Source organism: Hibiscus syriacus, unplaced genomic scaffold, assembly GCF_006381635.1.
Source record: "Hibiscus syriacus cultivar Baekdansim isolate YM2019G1 unplaced genomic scaffold, ASM638163v2 tig00110600_pilon, whole genome shotgun sequence".
Lineage (NCBI taxonomy): Eukaryota > Viridiplantae > Streptophyta > Magnoliopsida > Malvales > Malvaceae > Hibiscus > Hibiscus syriacus.
In genome coordinates this window covers 664,496-688,248 of record NW_024062797.1, presented here as the reverse complement: position 1 = coordinate 688,248, position 23,753 = coordinate 664,496, and the positions used below count along the sequence as shown (strand labels likewise).

Sequence of the window (23,753 nt, the reverse complement as noted above, 5' to 3'; positions counted from 1 at the left end):
AGGACAAAAATGTCTTTTCATTTTCTATAAAAATTATTAAAATGCCTTTTTTATAATAATAAAAAAATAAAACCTTTTCCTTGTTTGCTATTTATAATTTGTCTTTCTTTGATTAGAAGTTATGTTAATCTGCTAATTTTTTCTATAAATTAATCGATTAATAACTATTAATTAATATATTTTAAAGGGATTTTTTTGGGTGAATTTTTATCTATAAATAAACTAAAGTCTATGTTGGGTAACAAAATTCAATTAAAAAAATCAAAGTTGCTGGAAAAATTCAAAATTTATTTGCAAATATTAATAGTAAAGTGAGAAATTTACCCACAACATTACAGTAAAATATAATTCAAAATATAATAATAATAAATTGTAACGTCCAACTATACTGTGGTGATTAATTTACTCTTAATCCATAAAAACAGTAATTAAATCAGATTATGGATTCTCGTGTAACTATGAACTCCGAAATAAGTGATGAATAAAAAAAAATGTGTTTTATAAATATTTAAGTGTATTTGTTAAGCCAATTGCAATTGATTTTTGGCAGAGGAGCGATTAAAATATTTTTAAAGATATATATGTTTTATTATGGGATAAAGTACACAAATGGTCCTTCGATTATAGGATAATGCTTTATTAAGTTCCTTTACTATTAAAAGTAACAAAATAGTCATTCGATTATAAAATATTACTTTGTTGATTCTCTCAACTATTAAAAGTTACAAAATGGTCACTTCACTATTAATTATGTTCCAAACTCGTCATTTTTCATTAAAAAAATCAATAGTTGTCTGAGCTAGACGTTAACATGATTGAAATGTGATAGTTGTTTGAGATTTTTGGATCATGTTTTATCATATCACAACCATGACCCAACATGTTAGAGTTCAGCTCAAAATACCACCAATTTTTTAAAGAAAAATTATAAGTTTGGAACACAATAAATAGTCGGTGACCATTTCATAACTTTTAATAGTTGAAAGACTTAATAAAATAATATCTTATAGTCGGAGATCATTTGTGTACTTTAACCTTCATTATAATCTTATTCTTTTATTAAATGTAACGGCAAGATCTTCTTGGGAAAATATAATTATTAAATTTTCTTTTCATTAAAGTTTTTTCTTTTAATTCTGATAACAAAAAATATTATAAAATACTAGCCTCCTTAAGCAAGATCAAGGGTTCGAATCTTAGCGATTATGAATGGAGTAAACTGGGTTGAGAATGTCGCCTTTGACTCTACGTTATAATAAGTTTACGGAATATTATTCACAGAGAGTTATTGTATAGATTTACATAATCAGGGTATCCATTTCATGTTTAAAATTTATTTCTCGCTGACGAAGAGAGCACAAGAACAGCTCAAAATGCCTGTTCGACTTATATTTTGATATATTTTCATTCCACTGTATATGGTATTTGAATTGAATATTGGTCATGAGTATGGTAGGGCTGATTATTGGAGTTAGGGACAAAGAGGAGAAGGTCAAAATACAGGAGTTTAGTAGCATCTTCAAAGGCCATTTGAAAAGGGGAGAGTGATGAAGAAGATGATGGGGAACATCAACTTTCATGGTGGTTTTTGGGGAAATTCAATTGATCCGGAATACACTCCAAGTCCTCAAGCATGAAGGCCAATGTCCCTAAACACTGCAAAGTGTGGGGGGACCATTAATATCATGATATATATAGGGATGGATGTCAATTTAATCCCAAATCAATAGAGTTAGTTTTTTTTTATTTGGGTTTGAGTCGGATCCGGGTGGAGGGTAAAAAAAACTCCGAATCGATCCTACTCGAGGATAATAATGTAATTTCATTAAAAATTATTATTAGTTTTAATTAAGTCCTTATTTTATACCAGATCAGGTCAAATTTATACTCTAAAAATTTAAGTCAAATCGGAGTTGGGTGGATGATATATATTTTTCAGGACGAGTAGGATCGGGTGGAGGATATATAATTTTCGGGTCGGGTCTAATTCGGATAGATGATACATATTTTTCGGATCGGGTCGAATTGACCAAAAATCCAACCCGACCCGTTATTATCCCTAAGTGTGTGTATATATATATATATATAATTATAATATTTGATTAATTAATTAATTAATTTAAATTGAGTATTACATAAATACATTATTAGATGACATTTTTAGTATAATATATTCTATTTATAATATTAACATCTGAATTTTGAATATTATTTAAAAGATCTAATATTATATCTCGTTAGACGGACCGATAATTAATTAGTTTTTAAATTAGTATGGTTAACCATTGTACAGTAGTTTCATCACAAAGCTTAGCTGTTATATGCAGAATGCCAATGCAAGTATTAAATTATACAGGTCAGTGCGTGGGGATATCCGAGGACCTGATAGACGCAGGCGGAAAGAGAGGGGACCCCAATGAGTTTTGACCAAAAATATCATTAATTATGCTTATTAATTTGCCTCAGCTTTGTCAGTCAGCTCATGAAACAGCCTGCTTCACAACGCCGCTAAAAGATTCAATCTGATAGATCGAATAAAATTAAGAATCAAAGTGAGAAAAAGGGTATACTTTGGGGACTAAAATGATTATTAAGTGTACTTTTTAGGGGGAAAGCCAAAAATTTTATATAAAATTTTAAATTTCGGTCAAAACTAAAAAAAAAATATGATAATTTTTTGTTAAATTGAATGACGAAGCTTAGGGAGGGACCAAAACTATAAATTTTCCATTTATGCAGGCGACTAAAAGGGCTTAACTTGAATTTATTAGTTTTTTGGAGGGGTTTAAAAATAACTTTTTTTAGGTGTGAACAAGTGTTTCATTCCTAAATATTTTATATTAGTAATCCTTTATGATGCTTATATGAAAAATACATAATTTTTTTTGCATGTGGAGGGAAGCCAACTTTGACCAACATAAACACAAGCAAGCCATGTTGGGTGGTGGATTGAAGCAATTTGAGTTCCATTAAGAGAGTTGCACCTTTTGTAGGGCAATTGATACAACTTTGGTTGACCAAGGAAAAATGATTCTCACCATACTCATACTGCCTTTGCTTCTCCCATTTCCAACACCTCATATGCATTTTTCTTTTTCATTAACAGAACGAATTCAATGGTAAATGAATTGTTATTATTCTTTGAGGATCCGGGTTTGAGCATAAAAATATCAGGGTGTGAGCGTTCAATGTCAAATGATTAAGAGTTGTTTTGAACATATATTATCTAATATTTACCCCATATTAATAAAAAAATAGCGTATTTTCTTTTAATTATATTAAATATCATTAAAGTTTGTGATCTGAATTTTGTTAATATCCAATAATCGTATTAGGAGAAAAAAAATGAAGAGATGAGAGACGAAGTCCATACAATATGATATAATTAGAGAAAATAACCTCAGTGACCAAAAATGCCTTACAATATACGATTTTAACCAACTTTTTTTGGATTTACCAAAATGACCAAGTAAATCGCAATGCGATTGATAATTCGCAACGCGATCTCCGGTATCGCAAATCAGTTTCCAGATTCGCAACGCGAACATCGACTATCGCATCACTCGCGATTATTGCAATTTTAAGCAAAACATTCAAAAAAAATTGCATCACTCGCGAGAATAAAAAAATTGTATCGTGCAATTACAATCAATTGAAAATAAATTAGAATTGCATGAAACTAAACGAACCACAAATACTTTTCATACAAATACTAAAGTCATTAACTATAATTCACAATAAATTTCGGTCAAAACTAAAAAAAAAATATGATAATTTTTTGTTAAATTGAATGACGAAGCTTAGGGAGGGACCAAAACTATAAATTTTCCATTTATGCAGGCGACTAAAAGGGCTTAACTTGAATTAATTAGTTTTTTGGAGGGGTTTAAAAATAACTTTTTTTAGGTGTGAACAAGTGTTTCATTCCTAAATATTTTATATTAGTAATCCTTATGATGCTTATATGAAAAATACATAAATTTTTTTTGCATGTGGAGGGAAGCCAACTTTGACCAACATAAACACAAGCAAGCCATGTTGGGTGGTGGATTGAAGCAACAGTATGAATTATTACAGCAACAGATTACATTGTAGAGGTGTCGCCAGACAAAATTATTTGCATTCATACAAATTTTGTGCATGTCCTTACCTATTTTATATGTATTTACTTTGAATATTATTAGTGCCAAGTGCCCTTAAATTTGAGTTCCATTAAGAGAGTTGCACCTTTTGTAGGGCAATTGATACAACTTTGGTTGACCAAGGAAAAATGATTCTCACCATACTCATACTGCCTTTGCTTCTCCCATTTCCAACACCTCATATGCATTTTCCTTTTTCATTAACAGAACGAACTCAATGGTAAATGAATTGTTATTATTCTTTGAGGATCCGAGTTTGAGCACAGAAATATCAGGGTGTGAGCGTTCAATGTCAAATGATTAAGAGTTATTTTGAACATATATTATCTAATATTTACCCCATATTAATAAAAAAATAGCGTATTTTTCTTTTAATTATATTATTAATATAATCATTAAAGTTTGTGATCTGAATTTTGTTTAATCCAATCTAATAATCGTATTAGGAGAAAAAAATGAAGAGATGAGAGACGAAGTCCATACAATATGATATAATTTTATTAAAATATGGTTTTTGAATTTGTCAGTGGGGATGTGAGCGTGTATTAGGCAGTGTGGTTTTATAATCCGAATTCCTTTTGAATAATTATTTATTTTACCGGTGATATTCATTTTGAAATTTTATTTGTGTATGTAATATGAAAATTTTATGTTATTGATATATATGTTTACCCTAAAAAATATTTTAAAATATATATATATATATATATATATATATATATATATATTATATATTGCTAAGATTCAATCACATAGTGTAAAATTATAAAGTTTTACAGTTTTAAGATCATTAGAAAAATGGATGCAACGCCCTAAACTCATTTGAGCCAAAATATCAGAGCTACCGAGGCAATCCTGATTTTTAAAACCTATTCATTTTTCTTTAAAACACACTTAAAAGCCAAAAATATTATATTCTTTCTTTTAATGGTCTACTTACACTTGTAGTCTTCCACATTTTGTCTTCTGTTTAAAAATCTCATTTTCGTGGCTATTTGGGCCCAAATTAAACCCAACAACTAAAACCATAAAATCTACGGGGTCCATTTTCCTCTCGGTTAAATCCAAAACTACTAGCTCGAAATTTTGGGTGTTACAGTGGAACTCAAATGCTGAGCTAGACAGTAAAAAATAAGAAGGTATTCACTCAAGGAGTTAATCTCAGCCTTTGATTGTCCCTCATCCAACGATCTTAAAATGATGTAAAACTAAAAGTTTACACTATATATATATATAGTATATATATATATATATATATATATAGGATCCAAATACACTATGTAAAACTCTTTTAGTTTTACACATTTTTATGTCCATTAGATGAGAGAAATTAAAGGTTGATATTAACAGTGCAAAATGAGAAGATATTCACTGGAAAAAAAACAGGAGTTAATCTCAACCTTTGATTTCTCTGTATGTAGTAATCCTAAAAAGGTGTAAAATTCTTTTTAGGATTATAAGATTTATCCTTAAAATGAAGAAAATTTATTAGAATCCAAGATTTTACACTCAAAATTAAAATGTTGAATTAGACCTACTTGTGAGATGGGACATATCGACTCCAAACAAGATGTTTTCTAAACATTTTCTAAGCCCAATATGGCAATGTGGACTGAATATTCTACTTAAACATGACCTATATTTAAATGGAATATTTCACAAGTTGCTTGATTCCATCAAATTAATTTGTTAAGAGTAAAATATATATAAATATTTGTATTAAATTTCTTGATTATAAATGGCTGTCCTTTTTTCTCATATGTATGGGGTAAGGGGGAGGTAAGATAGTAGGCTACCCCCAACATCAGGTTGAGAGCAACTTCCGTAAGAGGCCTCCGAATTATGAAATGCCTTCCGTGGGACTCGATCCCACGACCTCAAGGTTAAGAACCTTGTGCTCTGCCAACTGAGCTGAATGGTCATTTCAAATTTCTTGATTATAAAAAGTACCAAATTTAATAGTTGATTATTTTTATATTAGTATGGGCTGCTTTCCAGGATATTTAATGGGGTTTTTTGTCCATATGAACTATGATGTAGAATTCTTGATTTATGGGCTTTTGCTTGTCATTTAGCAATACTTTATGCAACTGGTCTTAGCTTCAGCTCAACTTATTTACACTTAAAATTCATAATGTTTTTTGGGTTGAGCTTTATTTATTTATAAATTTATTTTCGTTTCTTAAAATTATAATAATTGACTAACGAGTTGATTTAGGTGATAAGCAGGTTAATATCGCTTAAGTATGTATAGAGTTTGAGTCTTTGTATATGTAAAAAATATTTGCTGAGGGACTCACCCATCAAAACCAGTTGCACAACCCGAGTCAGTTCATATTAATCAATCCCAAGTCTTCGGAATTTAGAAGGCAACCAAAAAAATATAATAATTAAAACTTGACTTTAATATTTTAGAGAATAGATAGAATATTTAACTTCTAGTTATAATGACGAAATATTGAATTGATAATAACTTTAAAGAATAAAATTGTTTTTCGATCTTTCAAACAATAATTAGACAATGTACGTTTATATCTTAATATACGCAATGTTCGACTATGGGACTTCAAAGGATAACGATAATTCTTTAACCACTGAAATCGCCTGGTCCGTACAAGAGCATTTTAATCTTTATTGTATATATTTTGAATTTAAGAATTTTTTTAATAATCTAAGGTGATTACAAGGCAATATAGGTTGATATTCTAACTTATTAGTCATTGACTATTATTCAATGAATTATATAAAATTTTATAGTATACAATAAAATTATCTATAAATGATGATAATTTTATGCGAATTCGGATTAACTTTTTATTTCTAAGAAATTGTCATTAATTTTCGATGATTTTGAAACTATTATTAGTAGTTTTGATGATTTTAAATTAAAATATGAGGGGAACATGTACTATCTGGTGAAAACTTCAGTAATTTTCGTAGTAATTTTTATTTTTAAAATTTTAAAATTTAAAATTTCAATCCGGATCAAAATAATTATTCAAAATTATTTCACTCTAATATTCTAAATGTCTAATTTCTTAAATTTTGTCACCATAACATTCTAAATTTTTAACTTCTTAAATTATTTCACATTAACATTCTAAATTATTTTTTAAAATATTTATTTTAACTTCAAACATTTGAAATTTAATTAGAATTTTTGTTTTAATTTTTAATATTTTTTCAATTATGTAATTTGATTTTTAAACTTTATGTGTGAATTATATATTATAGACCTTTAAATGTTAAATTTTAGAATTTTTGTATACATTTTTAAAAAATAATATAATTCTAAAAAATTAAAAATTATAAACCGAGTACCGATGACCCGAAAATTCTGGATACCCGGTATTTCAGATACTCGAAAACATGGGGTACCCGATTTTGAACACCCCTAACGGTAGACTTTGAAGGAGTAAAGAGAGTGACTAAACTGTAAAACGTACAAAAGATAAAGACCTCGATGTGAGAAAATATTTCATTTGTCAAGCGAGTAAAATATGAATTCAAACATATTTTCCTAATCATCTTCTTCCTCTCCTATACGTACTTTGTTATACATGAGTTCGCCGTTTATGCTGGGAAATGCTAGTGGTGTAGTCAATAATTTTTAAATAATTATATTTTTTAGAATCATATTATTTTTTACCTCATAAAATTACAAATAATTAATATATTTAATATTACAAATATAAAATAATTTGAAATACTCAAATTTATTAACATTTTACTAAATTAAACTTTTGTATTATTATTATATTTATAATTTTGATTAAAATACAAAAATAAGAATTGAAAAATATCACTATAAAAAAATTATTAATATAGGGGTATTCTTGTCCAAAGTGGTAAAAATTGTCTAATACTTAAGAATTTGATGATAATGACATTTCTACCGTTTTAACCAAAAAAATTCTACTATTGGGAAAATATTATTCCTAGTAATAATTTTTTCCGTGAACCAAGCGTGAGAATGTAATTCATTTTCCGTGAACCAAACGACTCCTTATAGTATTTTATATTTATCCTCATATTAATTTATATTTATAGAGATTTGTGCCTCCATTGAGATGACAAACTTTTTTAATCAATGAAGAATAAACCGTATATTTTCAGTGGAGGATCCAAAAATATTTTTAAGGGTGTACACACATATGTTAACAACATATAATTTTGAAATATGATGTGTACAAATAAAATTTTATAATAGACAACGTCAATAAAACAAATAACTAATCAAATAAAACTTTTATTTTAGAATGAGAATGAAAAAATTTAGAGAACACATACTACCCTCATCGAACTGCGGCTCCGTGACTGTATATAATTGGCAATGTCAAGACTCAAGAAGATATATCCAAATCTAAACTCCATATTAATATCGATCTCATGAGTTGGGTAAGGACGAAGAGATTTAAAAATTTGGCGTGCAATGCCATACGCCCAATGGTTACACATTTGGATAGCAAAGATAAATTTGTCGTTCAAAAACAAAACATGGAACAATTCCCCAGGAACTAAATTCCAAATCAAAATAGTTGTTTAAAATACTAACTTTACTTAACTCCCACATGCAAACAATTTTGACAGAATAGGTTTCTTCTTTTGAAAAAAAAATTAATATCTTCAATCCCCCCTAAGGATTCATGTTATTTAAAATTGTGGGTAAATCACGGATTTAGTCATATAATTATTCATATAATTTCATTCTCATCATTCAGTTATTTTTTTTTCAAAAGGTATAATGCCAAGAAAAGCCCTCTTTTTAAAATCATAATTTTGGCTTTTATTAGCGTTTTGCTTTCAACATTTTAATTTAGAACAAAAAGATCATACTTTTGACTTAATAATCACTTTGACAGTTATTATTTTTTAGAAGCATTTTGACCATCAACTTTTTATTTTAGGGTAAATGATCCATATTTTAGAGCGTTAATAGTTTCTTATCTAACGATTTCCATCAACAGAGGAGTCTTTTTGCCCAAAATGAAAGTTGGGGGCATAAATGCTCTAAAAAATATGATCCAAAATTACTATTTTAATAAATATTGGTAGCTAATTTTGACCTTATGCAGGGACGAAACCATGATTCCAACTCAAGGGGCAAAGTATAATTAATCATAAAAAAATGAGAGGGCAAAGTATAATTAATCATAGAAAATGAGGGGAAGATCAAAATAAACTAAAATTCAGATCCCTAATTTAATGTTTACACATATATATTTTATTAATAAAAAAATATGGGGGCAATGGCCCCTAGGACAAAGGGTAGTTCCATCCATGACCTTATGTCATTTTAAAATTATACCTAAAGTTACGTGTTGGTTTATTTTTTATTATCCTTCAATAAAAAATAACATAACTGTTTACATAAGAATTTTTTATTTTTTCTAATGATAATGTGATACTTTTTTATAATAATACGTCAGCATTATCATTAATATATTTTAACAGCAGAGGACTAAAATGAAACCAAAACACATCATTAGGTACGATTTAAAAAAAAAATAGTTGCATAACCAAAACCAAATCACATGAATAGTTAAGTGACTAAATACATAGTTTGCACTAATATATATATATATATATATATATATATATATATATATATACGATTTTGAAAAAAAAATAGTTGCATAACCAAAACCAAATCACATGAATAGTTAAGTGACTAAATACATAGTCAGGACCGACTCTGGGTATTTTTTGACTCGGAGCGAAATAAAAGAAATATGCCCCTATTTATATTTTTTTTGACCCGGGACAAAATAAAAGAAATAGACCCCTAATTATACAAAATCTTATAATTCTAAATTAATATACACTATGAAAATATTATGGACCCTGGGAGGACGCCCCTCCTGCCCCGGCCAGGGCCAGCCCTGTACATAGTTTGCCTTTATATATATATATATATATATATATATTATATTTGTACGGTTGCTATAATTGGACCAAAATAATTTTAACTGTTAAATCGAAAGTGGATAATTAGTTTAGCTGGATCATAAAAATAAAATTAAAAACTCTACCGATGACAATTATAAATTAATATGATCAAAGGACACATATCGATGTACTTCATTAATTTTTGTATGTTAAATTTTTTAAATAATATTTTAAATGAGAATCATTCTTCAATGGTTAAACTATACTTTTGGTCCTCCCATAATTAATCCATATTAAATAGTCCTTTCTTAGAAGTCGATTGAGCCCAATTCTTAGTTTGTTATGCCCAAAACCTAATTAAAGAATTTACTAATGCATATTAAATTATCAATCCATGACTCGAGTCATTACTAGTAGATTAACTCAAAAATTCTAGGTCGTTACATGGAGGTTTAATATCATGTATTAACTAATAATGTGATAGAATCAGGTATACAAAGAATTATTGTGAACCACCCAAAAAACATAAAGAATATATTATTTGAATTGAATTTAAAACTATTTTTAATGAATTTTTATATTTTATTTAATTAATATTAAATCGATCGATCAAATAAAAAGATTGATAATCTGAATAGTTTGACCGGTGATCCAATTTTTATTTTTTTACATAACCACCGAATAGGGTAATGCAGAGGCAATGACGACCCTCCCAATCCAGTTTACTCTATTCACAATCGCCAGGATTTGAACCCCTGATCTTACTTAAGAGATCTAATATTTTATCCCGTTAGATCAATTGGTTGTCGGTAGCGATCCGATTTTTATAACATCATGTTAAAACAATGTATAGACAACAAAAGCCAAAAGCTCCAAGCATTTTGTTTTACCCTTGTATTGTGCATGCTCATGGTCCAACAATTGTCTTTTACTTATAAACCTAATCCATAAACAATGTTAAGATTCTACAAACTTGTTGTATTAATTGGCACTACTTGCTCATGCCTACTTACCTAAACTCTACACTTGGCCTCTTACTATCAACCCTTTCCCATTTCAATCCATTTTCTTGTTATCTTCTTTGGTCAATCCATGTTCCTTCACTTAAACAATACTAATCATCTAATGGCTTAATGATACGCGAAGTCCCCAAACTTTTAAGAAAAAAATAATCAAGCCTCTAGACTTTTTTGTAGCCAATTGAGTCTTCAAATCGAAAAATTGAATCAACTAAGTTCTTGAACTAAAAATTAATCAATTAAACCATCTGATCAATTTTAATTGTTGAGTCTTAATTGTTTATGGGTAAATTACGTGTTTAGTACATAGAATACCAATTTTGCTCTGTTTTAGCACCTAAATTTTTATTTTTTCAAAACCATACCTAACGTTTAGTTTTTGTTCCGTTTTAGTAGCTCGCTGTTAAAAACTTAAGGGGTGATTTGCACATGGCACCTTTTTAAGGATAATTTGCATCATTCTACCTCAACTATTTTCTCACTCCTATTTTGGTCATTAAAGTTTGATTTTTTAATTTAATTACTTAACTTTCAAATTACTCCTAATTTAATTACTCGAACTTTCAAATTTATTTTTTATTTTTAATTATATATTAATAAAATAATAATAAAAATGTTGTGTCACAACAATTATTAAAAAAATGAATTAGAATGATTAAAATAGGAGCAGTTTGAAAGTTGAGTAGTTAAATTCAAAATTTTTATACTTTAGTACCAAAATAGGAGTGAGAATATAATTGAAGGATGAATGATGTAATTTACCCATAAAAATAATGTGCAGTTAATTTTTAACGGCGAGATACTAGAATGAAACAAAAACTAAACGTTAGGTATGATTTTGAAAAAAATGAAAGTCAACGTACTAAAATGGATCAAAACTAATAATTTAGAGACTAAACATGTAATTTACCCATTGTTTTTTTCGATACATTAGTGTCACAAGGTACATTGTAATTCTATCGCATTAAATTTACAGATTCTTTAAGAAAAAAAGAACTACAAAAATATAACAATTCTAAAATTTTATTAAAAAATGAATAAATTTATAGCTTGACAATGTCATGGTATTAATACCAATTGATTAAAAAAATTATAAAATTTAATGATCAATATTGATAAAAGAGATAAATCAATAAATAATTTTAAAATATAAAAACATAGTTAAGTAAAAAAACTTAAAGGTTTCAAGTCTAATCTAATAATAATAAAAACCAAAGTACTATAATTATTCCATTGGTGTTGTCTTTCCAAATAAACATGTCTCATTGTCTTAATATAAACTAAATTTGCCTATTTTTGCATTGGTTTTAGGGTACTTTTTTATCCCACCAAATGTCTAGAAAGGACTCAAGAGCTTGGGGGGAGACACTTAAGGACAAATGGTCTGGTTTTAACATTACCTAAACCAGCTTACTTTAGGGACTATTAATTAATTAAAAGGTAAACGAAATTAAATTATTTAATCCACTATTTTCTTGTAGTTGTTAGCATCTCTCTTTGGATCCCCTTAGTTTGTCTCCCTCTTTAGCTTCAAAGCACATTGAAAAATGTTAAAAGAGCAAACCACTCCCTTAATTTTCTCAAATATTATTCTTCATCCTCCTTGCAATTTCTATGGCATCTAGATGTTTCTTGAGGGGGGTTTTAATAAGGGTGAAGTATACAAATGGTCCCCGACTATAGGGTACTGTTTTATTAAGTTCATCGATTATTAAAAGTTGCAAAATAATCATCTGACTATAAAATGTTATTTTGTTGAGTTCCTCAACTATCAAAAGTTACAAAATTGTCACCCGACTATTTATTATATTCCAAACTCGTCCTTTTCCATTAAATATTGGCAGTTGTCTAAGCTGGATGTTAACATGATGATGATTGAGATGTGATAGTTGTTTGAGATTCCGAGATCATATTGTATCATATCACAGTCAATAAGTTAACGTTCTACTCATAATATCATCAATGTTTTAACGGAAAATGTCGAGTTTGAAACATAATGAATAGTCGGGTGACCATTTTGTAACTTTTGATAGTTGATGGACTAAACAAAGCAACAATCTATAGTCAGAGGACCATTTTGCAACTTTTAATAGTCAAGGGACTTAATAAAACAATATCATATAGTCAGGGGACCATTCGTGTACTTTACCCTTTAATAAAATGTGTGATTCATTGTCATTGTATACTGTATAATGATAATATATTAAGTACTCGTATATTGAGGAATTCCAATGATTAAATTCGAATTGTAACACATTAAATCTTATTTATTAAGAACATATCATTAAAATTATATTTTAGCAACAAGGATTTGGGTATATTGATATATTAAAATGTATTTTGAAGGAGATAATCTCATGCTTGTTTAAATTATAAATTATTATTGGAAGGATCCATCATGAAGTTCAAACATATACCGTAAATAAACATGAAAAATAAAAATATTAATATATTTTACTTAAACCTTCTCGTGTATTATAGATGACAAATCCATTCGAATCTAACGTGTTTTATTCTTACCCAATAAAGTTAAATATTTTTTCGAGTCGAGTCAGGTCATGTTTTGTAGAAAGTAAAACTGAATCGGACCGAGTTTAAAATTAGGTTAAAAACTCTATGATCAATCAATGATAATAGTATGATTTTCTTTTATATATTTAGAGAGATAATTGTTATAATACTCACTTCTCTCTATATATTTTTTATTAGATTCCTATTTTATTGGGCAATTTTTTTCTATGGGGCGTTGAAAAATGTTATTGGCTTGTATAGGGTTTCGTCGAAATTATTTTCGGAGATGGGGTGAATGTTACAGTACTCGTTGGAGGACGCCGAGAACACCATGCGTCTTCGAGAAGACGGGGTAATTGCAGTGCGCCTCTTGTCTTTTTATTTTAGAAGTCTTGGTGTTTCAATTGGGTGAACAATGAGGAAGACACATTAATTGTGTTTCCAGTGTCTTCCTCGGCACTATAGCATTCACCCGATCTCACAAAATAATTGTGACGAGGCCCTATACAAGCCAATAATTTTTTTCCAACGTCCCATAAGAAAAAAATTACCTAATTGGGTTGAGTCGGATCTAAGTTTTTACTCTAAAATTCATATTGAATTTTATATCATATGAAACCCTTTTAAACTCATATTAGATCAACTGAAAATTAGATTCAATCTGACTCGTTACCATCCCTAAAAACATCATGTCTCTAAAAAAATAATATAGTAGTGTTTTAGATTTCTTCTAATTAAAATATTGGTTGAATTAAACATTAATATTTTCAAAATTTTAAATTTGTATATTTTGTATTTGATGAAGTTGAAATAATTTGACTCCTAAAATTAATTATTGCAACAAATTAAAACTTCACTTGGAGACAGAAGACCATTGAAACTAGAGCACCGTATATAAACTTTCTTTGCTAATGCAATTCTCTTGTTTAGCTACATTATTTGTCATTGAATAACTACAAACATGCACAACTCTATGCTTAGATTGGGACTTTATTTTGGTTATCCTCTCGATTTTAAGGTTTGACTCTGACTAATTTGGATCGATTCGTGTCGATTACCTAGTTTTAGTGAGTGCATCTTTCAATAGAGATTTTCTGTATACTAAAGAACTCGAGACATTACTTAAAGCGATATCAAACTAACCATGCCATTTGATCGGGACTTTAATTATTACAACAATCATCACTGCATGGACCCGACATGTAGCAGCTAACTTGTCCGAAACCTAACCCCATAAACACAGCCAACCTCGTGATTTTGTGTGCAAAAAAATGAAGAAAACTTCATCATTCCATGGACCACACAAAAAACACAAGCTCAAGAACTTCGTCTTCCCCAAGAAATCACCATATTCATCCATGGGGGAACACTTCACTAGAAAAAAAATATTATCTTGTACACCATTTTCTTTGCATGCTTAGCTATAAAACAGCCAAAATTACAGTGTCTCGAGATATCAACATCCCCATGCAAGAAGAGTCCAAAACGTAAAAACAACCGCCAATTTTTACTAGGAAATCGAAAAAGCGTACAGAGAGAGTATCATCGGCCGTGGTTTCCCGGTGCATCGGATTCCGGTGACGAGAGTAAGCAAACAACAATGTCGGCGAAAGCACTAAAGATGAACTTATGGGTGTTTTCTGGGTTCAAAGTAAGGTAACAAAGGAGTAGTTCATGCAAGAACTCCCACTCCTTGTTCACATCGGTCAAGTTCCTCGCTTCGATCATTTCCAGCATCGATACTCGAAAATCTTTGCACGGGTCCGGCGAGTACTTCTTCACCGCAACGCCTCCATCCATCGCCACCGACGCTGCCGGTGTTTTAGTCTCGGGTTCGGGCCTTGTATCGGGTGACTCGACGATGGCGTTGGATCGACCCGGCGAAGAGAAGAAGAAACGCTGGGAAGCGAATACGGTGGCGAAATCTGGAGCCGAGTCGGAATCGGAGTATTCGATCGTGGCGACGGTGCGAGTGGAGGGTGTCGAAAGGGACTTGTCGGAGGTTGAAGACGATGAAGAAGAAGAGAGTTGACAACTTTGGTTGAAGTTCTTGAACGCATCCACTGATTTATCCATTGATTTAAGGTTCGTGAAGCAGAGAGGGAAGAATTTCGAGAACATATTCGACATCTTTTCGTAATCTAAGAAAATAGATTGTTGAAGATGATTGAATAAGGAAAAAAAACCAGAAACTGAAAGAGAAAATGGTGGCAGTGTGGGGTTTTAATGGGTGAAAAAGAAAACCACTGGTCTGGGCTAAAGAGAGAGCAACAAAGATTTTCCTTTTGGTGTTACTATTAAGCTGCAGTTGCCTCTTGTGTGCTTTGAAAATGTTATAAAAATAATTAAAAATAAAATTATATTAATTTTTTTTGACTTCACTCGAGCTAATCTGGATCGAGTCGGGTTGCACACTTAATTTTAGTGGGTAAGTCTTCCAGTAGGGACTCGGCCATGAGATCTTAATTAAACGAAATCAAATTATTTATCACTCGAATCAACCTCAATTGAATAAAATTATATTATTTTAGATTAGGATATATTATTAAATATAGCAATAATTTAAAAAGTAATTAATAAATAAATTTTTGTCTTTAGAAATAAGAGAAGGAAGGGTCCTTGTGAGAGATTCAGCTTTATTGGACCACAAAGATCTTTTGCTTTTGTATAGTTTTGGACCCCCAAAGATTGAAGCTTTATATAACGCTAACAAATGGTTAAGTAGTTGAGGCCTTGGGTTTCTACCTTATAAGCTAACAACTAGTCAATGCACAATGTTTCAATTGTTTTTAATTTTTCTATGTTAATTTTTTTAAATTGTTATTGTAACGATAGTTGTTTCGTCCGTCATCGTCGACAGTCGTTGAGTCTGAGATTTTTTTTCATTAAACTCGTTTTGTCTTTATGAACATGAATTTGATGTTTGTTAACTAAAAATATTAAAGATTAAACTAATCGTTGTTGATTTTTTTTTATAAATTCTAAATCTGATACTAATTACGTAGGAAAGAAGAGTACTCCTAATCGTTGTTGTTGATATTAAACTCTTACAACAAAAGTATATGTATAAAAGGCGTGAGTAGGGATGGACATGGGTCGGGTCATGTCGAGTTTTTGGTTAACTAGATTCGACTAAAAAATATATACTATTCACTCGAAATTGAAGAATTTTCAATTTAGGGATGTCGAATTTCTTTGCTCTGAGAATGTTCTGGAAATGCCTAGGTTATCATTTTTTGGGGGGACATTTTAGGGTTTTGTTTGCTTCATCATTAGTTTTGTTTTGGTTCTGTAACTTTGATGTAGAAGGGCTGCATATGAATCTAACCCTATCTTTAACAATGTAAAAGCTAGCTGGAATTGGATCGTTTATAGTAATTAGCTACCGACGAAATCTTATATTTCCGAACCTGGGGATAAATCATCATTCACGTGCCGAAATGGTCAAGTATGGAACAATGTTCTTCTAGTTGTTATGCTGTATTCATCGAATAGCGAGCATAGCAGCCTGTGTTGCTCCGATTCTTTATTTTTCCTGGAGTATCAGTGTCATTTAAGGCATATTGTTGCGGGTGAATGTATGAAGTTTTTCTCTCCGAACCACATAAATCCGATGTTCTTTTGTGTTGTTTTTATTTTTATTTTTTTTATTTTCTTACAGTTTCTTTTACATGATGTCTTTGTTCTTTAATTTCTTCCGGTCTCATCTGCTTCCTCGTTTAATTTTGTTCATTAAATTAAAGTTTCGTTTCACAGAAAAAGTTGGCGTAATGTAAATCAGGCTTCAGACACTTTTTCAGAAAGAATCGATAAACATTTCATCGTGTCAAGTTGAGGTGAAGTGCAGTTTATCCAAGTCGATTCGTCGTCTTTCGTTCTTGTTTCATCTAGGAATATGGAAATCATTGACATAGTTGTCCATGTTCATTTTCTCTTGATTTCTCGACTAATTTTCTTTTTCGTGATGAATGACAGCTCTCACACCTTCAGCCCCAGCAGAAGCAACGCCAGCAGAGGAAGTGGGAGATGACAAAACAGAAATCGACAAAATAACTGCACGTAGAACCAATAGGAAGAGGGCTCCTCCGCCTTCTCCTTTCATTGCTCCGACTCCGACTCCCAGTGACAATCAAAAGAAGCAGAAGACACCTAAAGGATCAGCCAAATCTAAAGGATCGACCAAACCTGAAGGATCAGACAAATCTAAAGGATCAACAAAACCTGAAGGATCAGCCAAATCTTAAGGATCAACAAAACCTGAAGGATCAGCCAAACCTAAGCGACAAACTCGCCAGGGCCTTAAAATTCCTCCCCACCTGAAGTTGAAATTCAAGCTGCAAATGATGATGGTCTTGATGATGTGTCCTTCTTAGACGATGAAGCGGGAAGAGGTTTGAATTTGGAATATTTACGTTTTCCTGAAAATTGTGTTTCGCTGCTTATATATTTTGTTTGCCTTTTGAAATGGTTGCAGCGGAGTTCGACAACTACCTCAATTCTTTAGATGAAATTCTTTTTCCGATTAAGCCACCATCTGAAGAACCGTTTTCCCAGCAGGCAGCGACAAATAACATCGTTGCAGCAGAAAATGAAATGGCCGAAGCTTGAAGGAAACTATCTTCACTTCTGGATATGGATTTCCCTTCATTGATTTGCTTCAAAGACCTCGACGATCTTGCCAGTTTAGCGTCCAAACTCCGGAAGGATCCCACCCTTACCGCCGAACAGCTTGTCAAACTGAAGTTAATACAAGAGATCCCAACATTTTGCGAGGTGTTTCTCGAGAATCAGGGAGTCATGGAGCAGGCAGACAAGTTCTTTACCGCCCTCGAGGACAACAAGGCCAAGGTCAATTCACTGAAACAAGAATACAGCAAGTTTAAAACAAGAAGTAACAGATGTACAGTCCGAGATGGATTCCAGCACAACGGCCGTACAAGACATCGACAACAAGACAGCAGAACTAAAAGCAGAACGTGCCGAGCTAACGAAACTGATAGATAACAAGAAGAGAGAAGGATGAACTGATATATAACCAGAAGCTGGTTGCGAACTCGATTCCAAAAGTCGTACACGAAGTTCAGACCGCCAATGCGAAAAGAAAGGAATGTGAGCTGAAGAAGGAAAACGGAGTAGGGCGCGAGGCCGAAACACTTGCCAAACTTGCTCCTCTGAAAGGGTTTTCCCTCTAAACAGCACTAGCCGAGGAGAAATATTTTGTAGCTCTTTGCTTTTGAGGATTATGCTGCTTTAAATAGCTTTAGCAAGAGGGAGATGTTCCCCTTGTAACCCCGTGTGATGAAAAGTGAAAACTTAACCCACACCATCAATTTGGACCTGTATGAAAATATAATTATTAAAAAAATAATTGTATTATATTTATTGAGAATTTTAATTATTTGAACAGAATATAATTACGATATAGTAATTCTCTATTTATATAAATTTAAATTTTAGAATAATTGTTAATAAATTAAAGAGGAATAGTATTAGTTTAAAAAAATCAGAGCTTTAATTATTAAATTAAAAATATTATATTTTTTATAAGTATTACATTTCTTAAAAAAAATATTATTACATCAACATTAAATTGTAATAACTTTATGCAAAAATCGATTAACTGCGCATACAAGACCTCGAAATCGCTGATCTGGTATCCTGCATATGTCAGCTTGTAATTCCAGAAATGAAACCTCTCAAAAGATCAAAATTTTCCTTGTTTTGATCTTTGGGGTGCTCTGTTTTCGCAGGTCAAACTGAGAAATTTGCCCTAATGATGCCGATTTCTTCTCCGTCCCATATGGGTACTTTCGCTAATAATGAGAACCCTACTGATTTGGGGATCCCACACATAGATATCCATCAAGAAATCTTCCCAGAGTAAGTATTTTTTTAGCTTAATATCTCCACTCAATTGTTGGCTCAGTGCTTCTATTTGCTCAATTTCTTACATATTTTGCTGTTGGATGAGCTTAATCCGATAATGATGGAGTGAAGAAGAAAACTGTTAAAACATGCAAAAAAAAAAAAAAAAAAACAAGCAATCGTATATACAATAAACAATGTTCTAGTTGTTCTGGTGTATGTTGCTCAGGCTTTTCATTTTTCTAGGAGTACCTGTGACCTGTACACATTTTGACATGCATGTTCTGATATGGGAGTCGGAGATAACCCTCCAAATAGACTGAAATTGAACATACCGGGTTCGGAAACTGAGTAACATGAGTAGTTCGTCATGTGTTCATATGATTTTGAAGTAGTTTAGAAGATGTAGCTTTGTATGTTAAATGTGGTTGATTGTGTTTTATTGATTGGAATTTTGTCTCAATTGCAGTTATTTTGGTGGACCAGCTTCCCCTCCGAGTGAGCCGGAACACAAATTTCCGGGAAATGATATCAATAATGGAGGTAGCCATTGTGCGCCTGTAACTAAAGAAAATAATTCCCTTCCACGAGTTCTGCCCGGTAGTAGTGGAGAAGGATTACCTTATGCACCTATACATTGGCCAAATGTTGGTGATATTTGGAGCTGGAGAGTGGGGAGGAAGGTCAACAGTTATGGCTTCTACAGTGATAGATTTCTCAAGGTTCCGAAAAGCCTCCGAAAGCCTAATATTCCAAAAGTCTTTTCAAGCAAGCCATCACTTGAACGTTTTCTCCGATCGAATTTCCCAGATACAGATGTTAATGCGTTCTTTGCGTCATTTGTTTGGAAGATTCCTGCCGTTGTGTCGCTGCCTTATCCATCTTGTGAGGAAATTTGATTTCTAACCCATCTTTTTCTTCTCTTTTTTGGTAGGAAGAAATTTGGAATGCATATTGATTATATCTTTTAGCATCTAATTATGGAACGTTTGAGGGGTATTGGGATCAAAGGAGTCAAATCTTTAGATTCCATCCTTTGCATTTGCATATAACTTGGTTGCGGATCTTGTTATAGCATTTTATGCTTCTTCAAACCTCTTTCATCCTTCTTATATGACCAATAGGGTGTAATTACGAAAGCATTCGGATGCCGGTTGTAGTTACACTCGATTGATGTCCTTAAAGTAACTTCTACGTGTACTCACTTATGAATGATATAGCCTTATAATTTAGGGTATAACACCATGATGATGGTTGGCATTGCTTTCTTTTGTTTCATCTGGAAATTGTCTTAGTATATGTAAATGAAACCGTGACTTTATCAGCTGCTCTCCCTTTTAGGCACAAACTTGAACTTGAGAGGTCCATATTATGCTTACATTGTGATTAACTGTATGCCTATACAATTTATAATGATTCTGTTCAAGAAAGAAATTTTATTTTTATTGCTTCTGAAATTGTTGTTGCTAAACTATGTTGATATATTTAGAATGGTATTTTAGTCGTTGACATGGATATCAGTCAATAATTTATTGCCTTATGTTACCCTGTCTCTTCGATCCATGTCCGACCTATATCTTGATGTACATGGAAAACTTAGAAAACATGAATATACCCGTGTTGGACACATCCATATCCGACTCTTGCACCCAAGTTCAATTTACATAGATTCAGCCATCCTAATCAAATATGCTAATCAAAGGTCATTGATTGCATTCCTAAAAGACCCATGAACTGAGAATTAATCTGCTTATTGCTACTACTGGTTGAACTTATAGGCTTCTTTTATCTCGTGTTATGTCTGCATTGGTGAACTGAATATTATGTCAAAATTTCATGGCAATGAGAATCACCTTGGCATTTTCCAAGGAGAGGTTTTTTCTATTGGCCTGCCGTAACACTTTAGTAGCTCCACAAAAGCCTTACCTGAATTTTAAGATTGGTCTACTGTCTAGCTATGTGCCAGTTATACTGTCGAAGCAAGTGCCTGCTCGTATAAGGATAATTTCGTGTCTCGCTATGTGCTAGGATTTTACGTAGTCCTTGTCTTAACAAGGGTTTATTTGTACTTCTCTAATTACATGAGTTGTCCTGATTTATGTCTTGGTTAGCCATTTTCGAATTATATCTTGTGTGACTCCCATAAGAACATTTTAGCAGAACTATTTTCTCACGGTCTAAGTTGACCAGATGTAATACATTCGTGAATACCTTCTCGCAGAAAGAATCCGTAAACATTTCATCATGTCAAGTTTGAAATGATGTGCAATTATCCGTGTCGATCCAACGACCCTCATTCTTGTTTCATCTAGGTATAGGCCTATAGAGACACTGTTGAAATAGTAGTCCATGTTACATTCAATAAGATATCTTTTTAAACATAATTCTTCACTCTTCTGGGAATTTCGAAGTTACATGATGCTCGTTTTCTCTCGATAACTTAACAAAAATGATTCTTTTCTTTTTATGTGATGAATGCCAGCTCCCACACCTTCTGTACCAGCACAAGAAATGGGAGATGATAAAAAACAAATTAACAAAGTGACTCCCCATGCAACTGAAAGGAAGAGGGCTCCTCACACTTCCCCGTTAAGTACTCAGAGTTCCAGCGACGGTAAAAAGATGCAGAAGACAACTAAAGGATTAGCCGGACCTAAGCAACAGACTCACCTGCAACTTAAAGATTCCGCCCCACTCCCATCCGAAATTCAAGATACAAATGACGGTCTCGACGTGTCTTTCTTAGACAATGAAATGGGAAGAGGTTAGAATTTGTAATGTTTACATCTTTTTGAAAATGGTGTTTTGTTTCTTCCTTTCATTTGCCTTTTGAATGGTTGCAGCGGAGTTCGACAACTACCTCAATTCTTTGGATGAGATACTTGTTCAGCCTTGGTTTCAAGAACCATTTTACCACCCGGCAACGATGCACAACTTCTTTGCAGCAGAAGTAGAAATGGCTGAAGCTCGAAGGAAACTATCGTCGTTTCTTAATATGGATTTCCATTCACTGATTTGCATCAAAGATGTTGATGAACTCGCGAGTCTTGCGTCCAAACTCCAGAAGGATCCTACCCTGACTGCCGAACAACTTGTAAAGCTGAAGTTAATAGAAGAGATTCCAACATTCGGCATCGTGTTCCTCGAGAATAGGGAAGTAATGGAGCAGGCAGACCAGTTCTTTAGAACCCTCAAGGAAAACAAGGCCAAGGTTACTTCACTGAAACAAGAATATTGTGAGATAAAACAAGTAGTAACAAATCTGCAGTTCGAGGTAGATTCCACCACAATGGCTGTGCAAAACATCGACAATCAGATAGCACAACTTGAAGCTCGTCGTGCCGAGGTCACAAAGCTGATAGATAAGAAGAAGAGAGACAAGGATGAATTGATTCACAACCAAAAGTTGGTGGCAAATTCAATCCCGAAAGTTGTACATGAAGTTCAGCTCGCTAACGCCAGAAAACCAGAATGGGAGCTAAAGAAGGAAAGCGGAGTAAGGCGTGAGGCCGAAATACTTGCTAGATTTGCTCCCCTAAAAGGGTTTGCCCTTTGAAAAACCACAATGTCATTGTCTGCTAAGGTGGTTATGATAATTAAACTGTTATTTTGCTTTACTTTATCAGTGGGGGAATATGGAACTCAAATTGACACTATCATTTAGTGTTTGTATTTTAACTTACTTTGGGAATTAGTATAATGTTATAATAAACTTATAATCTGTATTTGGCCTTTATATACTCTGTTCGTATCATTCGACTCATGATACTAAATTCAATCAGAATTATGTTAAATATCGGTCAAACACGGATGTCGAATATAAATATGCAAACTATGTCTATCACCCTGGTCCTAGTCCTTCGGTTCTCCCCCACCGGACATCCAGAGGTTGGGGACCTAAAGGTTGGGTGCTGCAACAATAACGCAACCAACATGGCCATTAGCCCCACAAAGATACTCTGAATAATTGGAACTGACCTCTCAGTGGGAGGCTAGAAAGATGGAAGTTTATGTCACTTTGGGAAGAAGAAGACATGCATGAAACGTCTCGTTTTTGGAGTTTTCGGAATGTATCAGGGTAGATGAAGATGTGCACAGGTTCGGAATGTATCAGGATAGATTAAGATGAGTACAGGTTCGGCAACTGGTGATTTAGAACATTGATGGTGAAACTGGGTTTGAATAATGTGAAGTAGATAATGAAAAAGCAAAAAGGAGAAAAAGATGTCACAATTGTCTTTTTGGATCAATGAATTTGATAAAGAAAAAATGTGGAAGAAATACAACAAAAATGATGATTTGCATCTCAAGTGAAGCCATGGGTTGA

At 32.1% G+C, this 23,753-nt stretch overlaps 2 protein-coding genes across 2 annotated transcripts; one reads left to right on the top strand and one right to left on the bottom strand.

Moving 5' to 3' along the window:
• Nucleotides 1–14,728: 14,728 nt before the first annotated feature.
• LOC120134930 (transcription repressor OFP12-like) lies at nucleotides 14,729–15,731 on the bottom strand. The gene has a single exon (XM_039151305.1). The coding sequence runs from the start codon at nucleotides 15,689–15,691 to the stop codon at nucleotides 15,104–15,106; it is 588 nt and encodes a 195-aa protein (XP_039007236.1). The 5' UTR covers nucleotides 15,692–15,731; the 3' UTR covers nucleotides 14,729–15,103.
• Nucleotides 15,732–19,183: 3,452 nt separating this feature from the next.
• LOC120134867 lies at nucleotides 19,184–23,147 on the top strand. Its single transcript, XM_039151249.1, has 4 exons — nucleotides 19,184–19,441; nucleotides 19,896–20,311; nucleotides 21,909–22,190; nucleotides 22,270–23,147. The coding sequence occupies exons 1-4, from the start codon at nucleotides 19,335–19,337 to the stop codon at nucleotides 22,980–22,982; spliced, it is 1,518 nt and encodes a 505-aa protein (XP_039007180.1). The 5' UTR covers nucleotides 19,184–19,334; the 3' UTR covers nucleotides 22,983–23,147.
• Nucleotides 23,148–23,753: the final 606 nt, after the last annotated feature.

Excerpts from the sequence above, each read along its gene's own strand:
- LOC120134867 (XM_039151249.1), top strand. The coding sequence starts at position 19,335 with ATGATGCCGATTTCTTCTCCGTCCCATATGGGTACTTTCGCTAATAAT. Across the intron at positions 19,442-19,895 it reads CATCAAGAAATCTTCCCAGA|TTATTTTGGTGGACCAGCTT; the intron begins GTAAGTATTTTT and ends TCTCAATTGCAG. Across the intron at positions 22,191-22,269 it reads AGACAATGAAATGGGAAGAG|CGGAGTTCGACAACTACCTC; the intron begins GTTAGAATTTGT and ends GAATGGTTGCAG.
- LOC120134930 (XM_039151305.1), bottom strand. The coding sequence starts at position 15,691 with ATGTCGAATATGTTCTCGAAATTCTTCCCTCTCTGCTTCACGAACCTT.